The following is a 16,788-nucleotide window of genomic DNA, read 5'->3' as shown; positions in this document are numbered from 1 at the left end:
TTTGAAAATGTGATGTGTCAGGGATTATATGTGCCTACAAAAGTACAACAAGAGAAACTATAATAGAATTGAAATGTTTGCCATTTTTCCCAATTAACTTATAGTAAGGAACAGTGCACTGACTGATTTACTATATGTAGATTTAGGCCTATTCAAATCAAATAAATAAATAAATAAAAACTCAACAATAAACGTGAATAATAGAAAATAACAGCAATATTTTGATTCTAGGATACATTTTGACTACATATAACCACAATAATACCCATCATGTCAATCACATATTTTACAGGTTTATGCAGGACTATAAATCACCCTTAAATAGGCTATAAAAAATGATGTACTGTAAAAAAGTATGTACTTTTCCATTTGGAATTATATTATGTCATATAGTAATATGAAATCAAGTCCACTCAGGCAATAGGGTCGAAAAGTGCCTATACTAACTTGTTCACAGTTCGGTATGGAAGGAGTCACATAATTACTTTTAAAAAATCTATCAACTTCACCATTATCCATAAGTGGTGTAAAATCCTTAAGTAAAAATACTTTAAAGTACCACTTAGGTAGTTTTTTGGGGTATCTGTACTTTACGATTTACATTTTTGACAACTTTTAATTTTACTTCACTACATTCCTAAAGAAAATTATGTACTTTTTACTCCATACATTTTCCTTTACACCCAAAGTACTTGTTACATTTTGAATGCTTAGTAAGATAGGAAAATGGTCCAATTCACGCACTTATGAAGAGAACATCCCTGGTCATCCCTAGTGCCTCTGATCTGGCGGACTCACTAAACACAAATGCTTATAATGTAAAGTATATTTGAGTGTTGTAGTGTGCCCCTGGCTATCCATAAATAAAATAAAAACAAGACAATGGTGCTGTCTGGTTTACTTAATACAAGCACTTTGAAATTATGTATACTTTTACTTTTGAAACTTCAGTATATTTAATCAAGTAGTATTTTACCATGTGACTTTTACTTTCACCTGAGTCATTTTCTATTAAGCTATCTTTACTTTTACTCAAGTATGATATTGGGTACTTTTTCCACCACTGGAAAATATCTTGACCATTGCACAGAAATGAGATATTTCATTTAGTTAAAAGTAGGCTAAAGTTCATTTAGGGTGTTTGACATTTTGATCCCATAAAGCAGTACTAATTATAAGAATCAAAACCCGTACAGTAGAATTTACTGTACTGAATTGATGGGGTTATTCTCTTAGTCTACTCTTAAATTAGACTTAACACTTTTACACTTTTTAACATCAGTAATATTTGTCCACAATAAATCAAAGGCTTATTGATGGAGCTAAGGTTATCCTTGAAGTTATCCTAGGAAATAGTTCCAACCACAAACAAAATCCACCATCATATTTAAATTAAAGTATTTAAAAATATAAATATACCTGTAGATGAATGTAGACAGTATTGTAAAAATCACTCACATATTCTTGAAAAAGAGGCCCCAGATGTGGACTGCAGACTGTTCCTTTACAGTTCCCGCAGTGAGGATGTAACCAATTTTAAAGTGGCATCCCTAGGCCAAACCTTGCCTTAAACAGGAGGATCATTCAGTCTGACAGTGGTGGGTCTCAGGAAGACCTGACCCTTGTGCTCCACTCTACCTTCGGTCCCCAGGGGATCTGAAATCTCCCATAGGCCCGTCGCGTCTACTGAAACACACTTCAACGCAAGGGGATTGCTCAGGACAACCTTTAATCCACCTTTCCTTTTTATACATGCCAGGTGCTCAAGCAAACCCTTGATTATACTTTTTTTACGCATTATTATTGGTATGGGATATAATAGACTGAATTTAATTGGCGAGGAGCATGCAGCCTATCCTTTCCTACACATATCATGTCCTCTGAAGCCAGTCAAATAATTATTTAGCAATGTATAGGCTAATTCTTGTTTGCATATTAACTTGTCACAGTTCACATATTATTTTCATTATTGTAGGCCGCTTTTATATAATTATTTTGTCAAATAAAATGTGAAATGAAACAGTTTTTGGTCAGATGACCACCTTCCCAGAACAGTCAGCCTTTGTCCTGATTCCCACTGATAGAAACGTGTAGTATGTCGAGGCCAAGCGCGAGGAGCGCTCTGCAAACATTCCTCACGCAGAGAATGGTGATGCTGGGAATACCATTAATCCAAACCGCATATATGTGGGGTGTATTGGGCCATTAGGACCTAACATAAATTAGCGTTGGATTGGTACAATATTTTTGTGGTACACACCTTGGCATTAAAGTGGTACACACCTTGGCATTAAAGTCACAGTCTGTAGATTTACAACACATGAAACAACCCATTTATTTGCTCCTTTGTTTACATTTCTGTTGACCCACAGATGATATGGGTGGCCTGTATAGGCCAGTTATTGAGCCAAGCTAAAGTTGTCTCTAATTTGACATTTATGGGATTAGCACCATTATCACAGCCCTTACATTTGAAAGAGACAAAAGTTGATATGATCTGAGCGATTTCAAAGGGGATTGAATGATCTGTAAGAAATTCACATACGGACCATGTTGAAATGTAACAGTTCAAGTCTTCACATTTGCCAAATTTCAAGGATTCTTGTGTGAAACTGTATCTATCGACTGAAGAAATGTAGTTGGCCTATTTGTAGAGCACTCTAGCTCAAGTGACCTATATAAAGTAGACTATATAAAGTAGACTATATAAAGTAGTCTATCTAAAGTAGCCTACATAAAATAGCCTACAAAGTGCTCTATCTAAAGTAGTCTATATAAAGTAGTCTATATAAAGTATCCTATATAAAGTCTCCTATATAAAGTAGTCTATATAAAGTAGCCAACATAATGTAGTCTATATAATGTAGTCTATATAATGTAGTCTATATAAAATACCCTCCACAGTCCAGTACGTCCCCCACTGTGACTCCTCTCCGCACTCGCCCTGAGGTGCGTGTCACCAGCCTGGTACCATCAGTGTTGGCACCACACAACAAACCTCCAGTGCGCCTCCACAGTCCAGTATGTCCTGTGCCTCTTCCCCGCACTCGTCCTGAGGTGCGTGTCATCAGCCCGGTGCCACCTGATACACTGCCGATTTTGCAGGTTTTCCTACTTACAAAGCATATTTTTATCATAGGTAATTAGCATTTTATTGCATGACATATTTTTTATTTTATTTATTTATTTTTTTGAATTTTACCCCTTTTTCTCCCCAATTTCGTAGTATCCAATTGTTGTAGTAGCTACTATCTTCGCTACAACTCCCGTACGGGCTCGGGAGAGACGAAGGTTGAAAGTCATGCGTCCTCCGATACACAACCAACCAAGCCGCTGCTTCTTTAACACAGCGCACATCCAACCCGGAAGCCAGCCGCACCAATGCGCCGGAGGAAACACCTTGGCTAGCGTACACTGCGCCCAGCCCAGCCCACCACAGGAGTCGCTGGTGCGCGATGAGACAAGGACACCCCTACCGACCAAGCCCTCCCTAACCCGGGCGACGCTAGGCCAATTGTGCGTCGCCCCACGGACCTCCCGGTCGCGGCCGGTTACGACAGAGCCTGGGCGCGAACCCAGGACTCTGATGGCACAGCTGGCGCTGAAGTACAGCGCCCTTAACCACTGCGCCACCCGGGAGGCCCTGCATGACATATTTTTGATCACATATATTTGATGACATATATTTGATCACCTACCAACCAGTAAGAATTCCGGCTCTCACAGACCTGTTAGTTTTTCTTTAAGAAGCCCTCCTGTTCTCCACTCATTACCTGTATTACCTGCACCTGTTTGAACTCGTTACCTGTATAAAAGACACCTGTCCATACACTCAATCAAACAGAAGACCAGAGAGATGTGTAAGGACATCAGGGATAAAATTGTAGACCTGCACAAGGCTGGGATGGGCTACAGGACAATAGGCAAGCAGCTTGGTGAAGGCTACAACTGTTGGCGCAATTATTAGAAAATGGAAGAAGTTCAAGATGACGGTCAATCACCCTCGGTTTGGGGCTCCATGCAAGATCTCACCTCGTGGGGCATCAATGATCATGAGGAAGGTGAGGGAGGGATCAGCCCAGAACTACACGGCAGGACCTGGTCAATGACCTGAAGAGAGCTGGGACCACAGTCTCAAAGAAAACCATTAGTAACACACTACGCCGCCATGGATTAAAATCCTGCAGCGCACGCAAGGTCCCCCTGCTCAAGCCAGCGCATCTCCAGGCCCGTCTGAAGTTTGCCAATGACCATCTGGATGATCCAGAGGAGGAATGGGAGAAGGTCATGTGGTCTGATGAGACAAAAATAGAGCTTTTTGGTCTAAACTCCACTTGCCGTGTTTGGAGGAAGAAGAAGGATGAGTCCAACCCCTAGAACACCATCCCAACCGTGAAGCATGGAGGTGGAAACATCATTCTTTGGAGATGCTTTTCTGCAAAGGGGACAGGACGACTGCACCGTATTGAGGGGAGGATGGATGGGGCCATGTATTGCGAGATCTTGGCCAACAACCTCCTTCCCTCAGTAAGAGCATTGAAGATGGGTCGTGGCTGGGTCTTCCAGCTTGACAACGACCCGAAACACACAGCCAGGACAACTAAGGAGTGGCTCCGTAAGAAGCATCTCAAGGTCCTGGAGTGGCCTAGCCAGTTTCCAGACCTGAACCCAATAGAAAATCTTTGGAGGGAGGTTGAAAGTCCGGCGACAGCCCCGAAACCTGAAGGATCTGGAGAAGGTCTGTATGGAGGAGTGGGCCAAAATCCCTGCTGCAGTGTGTGCAAACCTGGTCAAGAACTACAGGAAACGTATGACCTCTGTAATTGCAAACAAAGGTTTCTGTACCAAATATTAAGTTCTGCTTTTCTGATGTATCAAATACTTATGTCATGCAATAAAATGCAAATGAATTACTTATAAATCATACAATGTGATTTTTTTGATTTTTGTTTAGATTCCGTCTCTCACAGTTGAAGTGTACTTATGATAAAAAATTACAGACCTCTACATGCTTTGTAAGTAGGGAAACCTGCAAAATCGGCAGTGAATCAAATACTTGTTCTCCCCACTGTATCTCTGTTTTCTATATATTTTGGTTAGGTCAGGGTGTGACTAGGGCGGGTACTCTAGGGTTTTTGGTATTTCTAGGTTTTTGTATGTCTAGGGTTTTTGCATGTCTAGGGTTTTTGTAGGTCAGGGTTTTTTGTAATTCTATGTTGTCCTGATATGGTTCCCAATCAGAGACAGCTGTTTATCGTTGTCTCTGATTGGGGATCATATTTAGGTAGGCCTTTTTCCCACTTTCTGGTGTGGGATCTTGTCTATGTGTAGTTGCCTGTCAGCACTATATATTGTATTGCTTCACGTTTCATTTGTTATTTTGTTAGTTTGTTCGGTGTTCATTCTTTAAATAAAGAGAATGTACGTATACCACGCTGCGCCTTGGTCTCCTTCATACGACGAACGTGACAACAGTATTCTATATAAAGTAGACTACATAAAGTAGTCTATATAAAGTAGTCTATATAAAGTAGCCTACATATAACCTGATTCTAAAGTTGATTTAATAGTTTTTTTCCTTGAGTCTTCTTGGCTATGACGCTACAAGCTTGGCACACATGTATTTGGGGAGTTTCTCCCATTATTCTATGTAGATCCTCCCAAGCTCAGTCAGGTTGGATGTGGAGCATCACTGCAAAGCTATTTAGAGGTCTCTCCAGAATTGTTCGATCGGGTTTAAGTTCGGGCTCTGGCTGGGCCACTCAAGGACATTCAGAGACTTGTACAGCAGCCACTCCTGCGTTGCCTTGGCTATGCGCTTAGGGTTGTTGTCCTGTTGGAATTTGAACCTTCGCCCCGGTCAGAGATCCTGAGTGCTCTGGAGCAGGTTTTCATCAAGGATCTCTCTGTACTTTGCTCCATTCATCTTTCCCTCGATCCTGACATGTCTCCCAGTCCCTGCCACTAAAAAACATCCCTACAGCATGATGCTGCCACCACCATGCTTCACTGTAGGAATGGTGCCAGGTTTCCTACAGACGTGACGCTTGGCATTCAGGCCAAAGACTTCAATCTTGATTTCATCAGACCAGAGAATCTTGTTTCTCATCATCTGAGAGTCCTTTAGGTGCCTTTTGGCAAACTCTAAGCAGGCTGTCATGTGCCTTTTACTGAGGTGTGGCAATCTGGCCATTCTACCATAAAGGCCTGAATGGTGCTTCCAAACTTCTTCCATTTTAGAATGATGGAGGCAACTGTGTTCTTGGGGACCTTCAATGCTGGATAAATGTTTTGGTACCGGTCACGCCCTGACCATAGTTTGCTTTGTATGGTTGGTTATATGTTTTGTTTGGTCAGAGTGTGATCTGAGTGGGCATTCTATGTTGTATGTCTAGTTTGTCTGTTTCTGTGTTTGGCCTGATATGGTTCTCAATCAGAGGCAGGTGTTAGTCATTGTTTCTGATTGGGAACCATATTTAGGTAGCCTGTTTTGTCATTGTGGGTTGTGGGTGATTGTCTATGTTACGTTGCTTGTTAGCACAGTGTTTCATTAGCGTCACGGTTGTGGGTGATTGTCTATGTTATGTTGCTTGTGAGCACAGTGTTTTGATTAGCGTCACGGTTGTCACTTTGTTGTTTTGTAGTGTTCCGTTTTTTCCACTAAAATGACGAACACTTACCACACCGCATCTTGGTCCTCCTCTCTATCTCCAGACGACAGCCGTGACAGTACCCTTCCCCAAATCTGTGCCTCAATACAATCCTGTCTCTGCGCTCTACGGTCAATTCTTTCGACCTCATGGCTTGGTTTTTGCTCTGACATGCACTGTCAACTGTGAGACCTTATATAGACAGATGTGTGCCTTTCCAAATCATGTCCAATCAATTGAATTAACCACAGGTGGACTCCAATCAAGTTGTAGAAACATCTCAAGGGTGATCAATGGAAACAGGATGCACCTGAGCTCAATTTCGAGTTTCATAGCAAAGGTTCTGAATACCAATGTAAATAAAGTATTTCAGATTTTTATCAGAAACTCAAAATATTCACAAACATTTTTTTTTCTCTTTGTCATTATGAGGTATTATGTGTGTTTTTTTTACTTAATCAATTTTAGAACAAGGCTGTAACATAACAAAATGTAGAAAAATGGAAGGGGTCTGAATACTTTCTGAAATGAACTGTATATCAGGTAAAGTTGACCATTCCATACGATGCGAGATTCCTTTTGTCTCTTTGTCTCTCCGCTGCATCCTATCGGGTCATTCTACAGAAATAATATATGATACTGTAATAATAATTTCTAACATAATATTTAAAGAAACAGACATCTGTGTGAGCCATCTCAGTATCCCATGGTAGCTTTCTGCAAGCAAATTTATTACAAAAAAGTTACAGTACTCCTTTCCACTCCAGCTAAATGAACCATACACTGACATGATGATGCACTAAAGAATGTCTACTCAGGGCGCCGGGAGGCCCCTCTTCAAGGTAAAATGGCACACATCGCTGTAAGTTGACCAAACAAAACTGCAGGTGCTAAGGAAAGTTGAAGTATTTTAAAGCCTGGAGATTGAGGGGTTTCTGCGTGAACTTGCCTTCAACAGTCTTCTCTGTCAGAACATCATTATTTGCAGCGTTTACTATGTGGTAGGCTACACGTATATTGTATTGCCCTTTAAATGCATATTTTGGCAGTACATCATTGCACTTTAAATAGATAATAGATCATTGGTGTCCCACAGAGTAGCGCGATACACCGTTTGCCACACGCATGTCAGCATACAGAAATGACAGTACATTCAGTATCTCTCTCAGAGCACAATGCTGTGCGTTACCATTCATTAGTGTGTAAAAGTGTTAGAACGACCATACAATGTAGTCTTTTCCATGTTTTTTTTTCTCTTTCAGTTTTTTGTACCTCTTCAGGTTTTAGCGTCAATAAAATAAAATGATCATAATAATTTGACATTATTCACATAAAATAAAATACATTAAGACAAATACACAAATACACAAGGCCATTGACATTCCATTCACACTTAATATTAAACCATTTTTTCTCTCAACAGAATATTTAACATCTTCGCAACACTTTAAATAATTAACACATACACCAGTCTCTTGTGTCAGTTCTAGTGTCTCCAGTCTCCATATGTCTTGTGGAACCAGGAGGGCCACTTTGGGCCAACGGGGCTCCCATAGTTGTCTCAAGGCCAATGACTATCTCTTGGAGGTCTTGGCCAGTTTGCTGGGGGTCAACCTCCTTTGAGGAGTGGGGATTTTGGAGGGTTTGCCTCCGTGTTGACGTGACGATGAGCGGGGTGTGGCCCGACTGGTGTCACCCACCATCTCTGACGTTTCGGAGCACACCGATGCGATATCGGAGATGTCGAAGTCTGAAGCATCGCTTCCTCTCCGGCTGCTGCCTCGGCTACCTGCTTTACTTCCAGGTCGGCTGCCGGGTCTTCTCGATTCTGGGGAACAAAAGATTCCGGTACGCTTATTGTCTGGTTACAGCAACTGGCAACTCTGACAGCAGAGCCAAAAAGCAAAGGCGTTTAGCAGTTAGAAAGCAGTCACTGCTTTTTCAAAATAATTCTCTCCTCACCAAAGCCTATTGCCTGCCCCCGTGCTTTCATCACAGCAGCATTGATCAGGGTTCCCTGCTCTTCTCCCGACTGGAACCCTTTTCCTGACAAGTATCCAGGGAGCCGCAGTTTGCTTCCCTGTATCGGGATGCTCTAGAAAAGACAGAGCATTTGTTGGCAACTAAAAGCTACACAATGGGAAATCATAGAACAAGACAATACTGTATGTTGTAGTTAAATTGATTATCTACTATAGTACATTGACTCTTATTAACATTGGTAATAATCCTCTAACTAGCATGCTATGCAACGTGGTATTCTGATGAAATCGGATGAAATCCCAGAAACTTCCAATGTAAGAGTTATTTTGTTGAATGAAAAGTTACATGAAATGTTTGATGTTTCCGTAACAACCTAAACCGTTACAGCGGATTAACAGATAAACAGTTGAACATGCAACACAGAACAGCAGTTCACTTCTTAGTTTGAGTTAGTTCGAGAAGGAAATAGACTGTGTTTTTTTTTTACAGTCAACAGAGAGAATGACTCATGTTCCACCACAATCACCTGTCAGTACTTTAAAGCATCCTAACTAAAAACCCAACTGAAATCGGAATCTAATAGAAAAACGAATAAACAGCTTATGTGCTCTCTCCAATCACAATTTGCTCTCTACACCATCCCTTGTCCCTAACACTTCTGTAAGGTTTAAGCAAATATGGTGGAAGTTCCACCACTCCACTATTTCTACATATGCAGAGATCATTTAGCTCCTCAAATATTGTGCAGTTAGGGCCAAGGGGAAGGGGTAGGGCTATTTAAAGGTCCGCTCTAGAACCTAAAAGGGTTATTTGGCTCTCCTTAGGAGAACCCTTTGAAGAATCCTTTTTTGTTCCAGGTATAAATGTTTTGGGTTCCATGTAGAACCCTTTCCACAGAGGATTCTACACGGAACCCAAAAGGGTTCTACCTGGAACCAAAAAGGACTCAGCCGAAGAACTCTATTGGAACGCTTTTTTATAAAAGTGTATAGTAAGAGGTAGTAGTTGTTAGGTTCAGAGCTCTGGAGCGTTCCAGACCCTGTTGAGTCACTATACCTCGGAGGATGAACCTTGGCTCTCAAAGGAGTCTGATGATTTTAGAGGACTGGAGGGTTTGCTGTTTGTCAGCCAGGGCTTATCATAATTGCGGGTTATGTGTTGGGGAGTCTGAGGGAATAATGGCAAATCAAACACACAAACACAGGGATTCAGATGGAGAAATCAACAAAAAAGAGCAGAGGTAGACTAAAATAATAGTTATGATATGACAAAACAAAGGAATTATCAAACTACAAAAAAAAACATGAAAAAAGGAAAATGATTTATTTTAAACATACTGTAGATATGGTTGGAAGCATGTGGGGAATGGCAGACAAACCGACACACACTATTTCTCTAGAAATGTTTCAAATACAACTAGCTTCCTAAGGTCATCAACCACAAGTCATTATGCAATTTTGCTCTGTTGTCAGTCAAGTTATTAAATGTATTTGCTGTAGAAGAAGAGGAAGAAGTATGTAGTCAAAAGATGAGGCATCCAGAACGTGGACGTCTCTTACCTTGGGTGTGCTGGTCAAGGCTGGGTTATTATGCTGGGCTGGACAGCTATGGTTAGAGTTTGACCGGTTGGGAGAGGCAGCTCGTGACGACGGCCGCGACCTACGACCTCTATACCGGAAGCTGGCCATCACCTGAGTTGTGCCTTCTGGGAGAATGAACTTTTCTCGCAGCTCCATGTTTGTCCTTCCTTTGGCTGGGGGGTAAAATATGACAGCATACAGTAAGACATGAGGCATATGCATGTTCGTTGGTGTATGACTGATTGACTAGGTGAACCTAATTCATTTCAGTGGAGTGAGTCAATGGATGATGAGTACCTGCTTTTGGAAAAAGCAGACCAATTGAAATGAATACAAGTTGTTCTCTACACTATTTGTGTTTGGACTATTGTGCAAATAACAGATTGTAAATGAAGGACATGCAGTTTCACATCACTTAGCCACACCAGCAAACTCACTGAAAGCATATGGCCCATTAAAGTAAGTATAGTGATTCCTTCAACCAATAGAGAATCATATGAACTTAATCTAACGGATTGACTCAGCACATACAAATCTACAAAGACAGTCCCTGTCACCCCAACCTCCTGAAACAAAACCAAAGAAAGGTATAATAGCTGACTTTTCCCCCAACTCATCTCTATCAGGGTAGAATAATCTCTGGTCATCACAAAAAAAAGTATGATGGATTCCAGTGGCTTAGAACATCAGCCATAAATAAATTAGTACCCCCCCCCCCCCCCCCTAGCCCTTAGGTGGAAAAACAGTCAATTACTGTTACAGTGATTGTCAACACAAACTTGAAAACGGAATTGCAAAAGAAAAGGTGCACAGAGCCACTGGGTGCTACATGCTGAGAGAGAGAGAGAGAGAGAGAGAGAGAGAGAGAGAGAGAGAGAGAGAGAGAGAGAGAGAACCAAAGAGAGAGAGAGAGAAACAAAGAGAGAGAGAGAGAGAGAGAGAGAGAGAGAGAGAGAACCAAAGAGAGAGAGAGAGAGAAACAAAGAGAGAGAGAAACAAAGAGAGAGAGAGAGAGAGAGAAACAAAGAGAGAGAGAACCAGAGAGAGAGAGAGAGAGAGAGAGAGAACCAGAGAGAGAGAGAGAGAGAGAGAGAGAGAGAGAGAGAGAAAGAAAGAAAGAGAGAACCAGAGAGCGAAAGAGAGACAGAGAGAGCCGCTGTTGGCCTGGAGGTCAGTAAGTAAGAAGCACTTCAGAAGGAGATGATGTGAATCAGCGATAACTACAGCATGCATGAAGACCCACAGACTGCTGGATGACAGGCGAGTGTGAGTGGAGTCACTTTATGGGAACGCCATTCACGAGGAGCACTACAACACACCCATAATGTACACACACCCACACTAACACCCGAACACACAGTGATGCAGAAACATACCACTAGGGGGTTCATGGAGCAAGGTGAGAAAGTGTGAGATTTGTTGCCAACCTATAGGAGACTGAGTAATTGAAGAGTTTGATTCCGAGCGCAACATTTTACTCCCGTGGTGATGAACTGGAAAGGAAGGAGTAGGAGCAGTAGGAAGGAATTTTTAGCAGGAACATAGAAATACATAGAAATAGAGAAACCTGACAGGCAGAGGACAACATAGAACTAGAGAAACCTGACAGGCAGAGGACAACATAGAAATAGAGAAACCTGGCAGGCAGAGGACAACAAGCATTCATAATATCACATCAAAATCCATGGAAATAAATAGTAAATCACCAGTAGCACAGTTATCTAAAAGTAGACGATTAAAACAGAAGTGACACACGAGAGATACCGAATCCAGTAATCTGCCTTCATTACAATGAATTGCATTTTATAAAATGTTCCCCTCCAGTGTTCTGCCTGGTATCTTACCTCGACACGGATCGTTCTTTACCAGGAACTCATCCAGAGCCATCCAGCCTCCACCCACGCGCACCATCACAGTACTTCGTAGGATCCGTACCAGACGCAGCTGCTGGGAGTCTCCGAACTGCAGAGGGAGGAGGGAGGACAGAGAGGAAGGTGAGGCCGGGAGTCACTGAGCACTACTCTGCATCAACAACACTGGACAAGACTTGAAGCTGTGCAACACCAGAAACCAGCAGATGCTATAATGTGTTAGGAGGAAGATTCTCCTTCTAGGAGTTTGTGCCTGATTACATTGCATGTTCTGACTGTAGAGTACAACGATTAGTTATAAATATGAAATATGATTTCACTAAAATGGATTTCACTTAATCACTAGATGAGAGGTGACATCATCTGTCTTATGTTTTCTGTCTGGTTTCTATTTTTTGTTGGTCAGCCGAGCCCATTGATTAAGACACAAAGCAATAACATCAAGGTTTCATTCTCAAAGACACAAATGAAAGGGTCAATCCAACTGGTTCTACCTTCTCGGATTGTATTAGTGCATTCATCATTGTCAACAAGGTAGGATTGGTTTGTGACTTGTGAACTTGTGATACATTGATTTGTAATTGAGGTGAAATGGGTAACACTTTACTTCATACCCCCTGTCAACAGGCTTATCGTAGCCTACATACATCTGTCATAATCATGATATAACAACTGGCATCTAGACATGACTGGCTAGGGCATCTGTTGTTAATATCAATGTTATGACAATGTTATGTATCCCTTATGATTAAGTTTGAAGTAAATCATTAGTAAGTGAATAATTTGTTACAAAGGGTTGCAATATTTGTATTAATCTCTAATATTGGAATGTTTTCTCATTATTTTGTCTAATTTTCACCTGGGAATTCCTGTAACAGGCTTTATCATATAAAGACCATTAGGCAGAAGAGAGGATCTTCCACCACTAGGGTGCACTATAGTGTTGTGGTTTATCCTTACCTTTATTAGGGACGCATTTTTAGTCCTGAATACTATGGGATATTTGCATGTATCTTGCAAAGCTTTCAAACAAGCCTGACATGGAGGGTGAACAAACAGCCAAGCGTCATGAGGTGAGGTCACCCAGTTGGATATGGCCATGGGGTTAGCAGATTTGACAACACAACAATCACGGCCTCATGCTTTCCATCAAACATTATCACGTCATAGCAAATAAAAGTAACGGAGAAAAATAAACCAACAGCACTTTCTATCAGTACAGTACAAACCACCATAGTCATAGAGGATGCATTGACATTGATGCAGGAACCAATGCTTCAATGGGACACTGAGGGACAACATGGGGGATGGCATTTAATAGTCTCTCTCTAGTCAACCACGGTGTAACAATCAGACATGACCACACACTGATGAGTCTGCAGTTAGGTGCCTATTGTCACTTGAATTCATCAAACTGTGATTCCCAGAATGATTGAATGCCACTGGTGAATTGTGTGATTGAGTACAGTAAAGGTGATGATTTGAATGATCTGAAGAATAGTCACGAGAAGAATGGCCATTTACCAGAATACAGCTTTCCAAAACCGCAACGTGTAGGTGGGGTGTTAGATTTTGACTGTCCCTGCTTGTTATAATCTCATCGTCATGTAAGCAGTGAACCAGACCAAACTGTCAAAAGAATTGTTTCAGTTGATTTTGAGTAATAAATTAATACAAACTGGTGCAGAAGACACACAAAATATATATGTACAGTGTATATGTTTCCCCCTATATAGTAATTCTCCTCAGCAACACCCATCATCGTTTTACATTCATATGGCCCATGAATTTTATATGAGTTATGTAGTATTGCAACATGCATTTCTTTGCACATTAGAACTGAATAAATAAAAACAAGCAGGGTAAAACCCTAACAATGGAAAGGCGTTTAGCCAGCTTTGAATGCTGTCACACAAAGACATGTCAGCCATTATTTAGACAATTCATTTCCAGGAAATAAAAGAGAAGCAACAGACAAGCACACATTCAAATAATTATAAATCCCAAACTGGCCAAGGGTTAAATTAATGCACACAGAGAGATAAGAAGATTTGTGTGGAATAGTGTTGGGCTAGAAAACCTATTCTTTCTTATTTGAAATGCAAAAGCATCAAGGAATAAGAGGAAATAATTGAATCAGCTTGAATTTTACTTCAAAGCATTATAACACTTGACTGCTTTAAATGCTCTTTAGTAATGATGATAAGGTCGATCTTATTTCCTACCTATCTAAATAAGAATGTTACTGCCACTAGGTTTACCTGCACAATCAACCAGCGCAGGTTACATTTACAAAGGTGCGTTTCTGACTCTGTGGCCATTTCATTCTTGGCATGACCCAAAGGGGGGTTATTTCATTCCACAGTCCTTCCTAGCAGGCTACTACTATGTCAATGGTCCTCCGCTGCACCACTCATAGTTACAAGCTGCTTTCCTACGCCAGCCAGACCTATATCCCATATCCCAACTACTTATGCCAGTGGAACTACGCACACAGTTAATGTTATTATCATAGACTAATTAACAACTAAACAAAAGTTGGCCTTTTCAGGATCGAGTGACTGCAAAGGTCTGAAAGCATTATTGCTGTCTGCTGAAGCAACTTCTGAGTTCCATTCTGATGACATTATGGAAGACTCTTGGCAAAATGTTAATGTTAATTGGAAAAGAAACATGGCCAACAAAAAGGATAGGAGGGGTTGATTAGGGCACAGCACCACATAACAGACAACAAAAATACGTACCTGATTTCCAAGGTAGAACTGGGCATGGGAGGAACAATGAAAAGATTCACATTAGTTTCTCAGAGAGCAAACGTTTCACTATAAACCATACAAATCGGATAGGACATTATGTAACAGTGAAGGTCATGTGTTGGTGCTAGAAAAATCCTCTTACCCTGTATTTGTTGGCACCAATTTGCTCAACTTGGAATCGTTTAGGACACTTGCATTTTGCCACTTGGCGTGTAACCTATAAAGAATGACATTATTTAGACATGTTTTACAATGAAGACAGGTAATACTGTACATATTGTCTGAGTTACAACACATGTAGTACCTCATCTTCAATTTTGTCTGCATCTGTGAGGGGTTTGTATGCCTCTTTGTTGGGGTGAAGGGCAGCCACAAACTCATAGTAGTCAATATAGCCGTCACCATCCCGGTCAAATATGTCTGCCACCGCACTCATCTCCAGCCGACTGGTGGGGAATTCTGGGACATAAATAAAAAACAGCCGTAAGAATTCTCTGATTTATTGGACACTTGACACTCCAGTACACTAGTGTACTGATCACAAAACACTTCTTACGCAAAAACTTAAGAAGATTCATAAGTGCAATTCCTCAACAATATCTTAAGATTTAATGATTTTATTATGAACTTCTCAAATATCTTCTTACAAATCTTCTTAAGATGTTTGTTGCTAGGCAACCGTTTTAGCTAGCTATCCAGCTAGCAATGACAATACTTTTAGCATATTTCATACTGAGATTACTGTTTTAAAACATGTTCTTGGGTTTAAAATAATCAATAAATGTTCAATTGCTTTAATTTTCTTTTTCTCTCACTGCCCTAAGTTTAAGACAAGGGCTTAGCTATCTTGGAATTAAGAACATTTCCAAGAATCTTATTTCTTCTTAACTTTTTGCTTACGGAGAAACATAAGAAATAGCGCAAGAACATTTCCAAGAACCTTTGTGAGGAATGGTAACTTTGCTTAACTTTATCTATAGTTAAGGAAAAAATGGCAGTGAAGAAGACATTTCTTCTTAAGAAGATTTTGTGAATATAGGCCCTGAACTGTACTGTGCTGGCTCTGATATTTTCTTATCACATTGTTCTTTCTAGCATACAGTACCATCAGAACGTATTCATACCCCTTGACTTATTCCACAGCCTGAATATAGAAACCAGAATAAATAGCTTTTTTTCTCACCCATCTACACACAATACAAGTTTATGCAAGGGCGCAATGCATTATGGTCATTACCACATTTTCTGCACTACACTACAATATGTAGAATATTGGCCATTGGAAACTGCAACTCCCTACTACACAGCGCAGTTCAGGCTTGATCTGATTTATCACTACAGAAACTGCAATTTGAGCACCCCCGAAAAAAAACTGAACTAAATGGAATTCAAATAATTGAACCGACGTCAGTCAATTAGTTGTTTTAAAACTAGAACAATTATAGAAATTCCGGTAAATCGCTCATCACTCGTTAGTATTGTGGATTATCTATAATATTGTTCATCCATCCTCAGTTTTCTCCTATCACAGCAATTATGCAACTGTTTAACTATTTTAAATTCATCATTGGCCTCATGGTGAAATCCCTGAGCGGTTTCCTTCCTCTTCTGCAACTGAGATAGGAAGGACGCCTGTGTCTTTGTAATGACTGGGTGTATTGATACACCATCCAAAGGGAAATTAATAAATTCACCATGCTCAAAGAGATAGATTTGTTATTTTTTACCCATCTACCAATAGGTGCCCTTCTTTGCAAGGCATTGGAAAACCTCCCTGGTCTTTGTGGTTGAATCTGTGTTTGAAATGCACTGCTCAACTGAGGGATGTTACAGATAATTGTGTGTGTGGAGTACAGAGATGAGGTAGTCATTCAAAAATCATGTTAAACACTATTACTGTACACAGAGTGAGTCCACTCAACTTATTATGTGACTAGTTAAGCACATT

General features: G+C 40.6%; 1 protein-coding gene across 1 annotated transcript in view; it reads right to left on the bottom strand.

The window, feature by feature from the left end:
* Positions 1-7,346: 7,346 nt before the first annotated feature.
* Positions 7,347-16,788, bottom strand: part of LOC139376916 (dystonin) — a 195,659-nt gene continuing 186,217 nt past the window's right edge. Inside the window, exons 93-101 of the mRNA XM_071119911.1 lie at positions 15,145-15,299; positions 14,983-15,057; positions 14,829-14,846; positions 12,058-12,175; positions 11,590-11,706; positions 10,193-10,386; positions 9,690-9,800; positions 8,613-8,745; positions 7,347-8,478 (exon numbers count right to left, since the gene is read on the bottom strand). Coding sequence (XP_070976012.1) covers positions 8,225-8,478; positions 8,613-8,745; positions 9,690-9,800; positions 10,193-10,386; positions 11,590-11,706; positions 12,058-12,175; positions 14,829-14,846; positions 14,983-15,057; positions 15,145-15,299 — 1,175 coding nt within the window. The 3' untranslated portion in view covers positions 7,347-8,224. The remainder of the gene's footprint in view (positions 8,479-8,612; positions 8,746-9,689; positions 9,801-10,192; positions 10,387-11,589; positions 11,707-12,057; positions 12,176-14,828; positions 14,847-14,982; positions 15,058-15,144; positions 15,300-16,788) is intronic.

The sequence above is a fragment of the Oncorhynchus clarkii genome, chromosome 20 (assembly GCF_045791955.1).
Source record: "Oncorhynchus clarkii lewisi isolate Uvic-CL-2024 chromosome 20, UVic_Ocla_1.0, whole genome shotgun sequence".
Lineage (NCBI taxonomy): Eukaryota > Metazoa > Chordata > Actinopteri > Salmoniformes > Salmonidae > Oncorhynchus > Oncorhynchus clarkii.
This window is presented reverse-complemented; position numbering and strand designations above follow the sequence as displayed.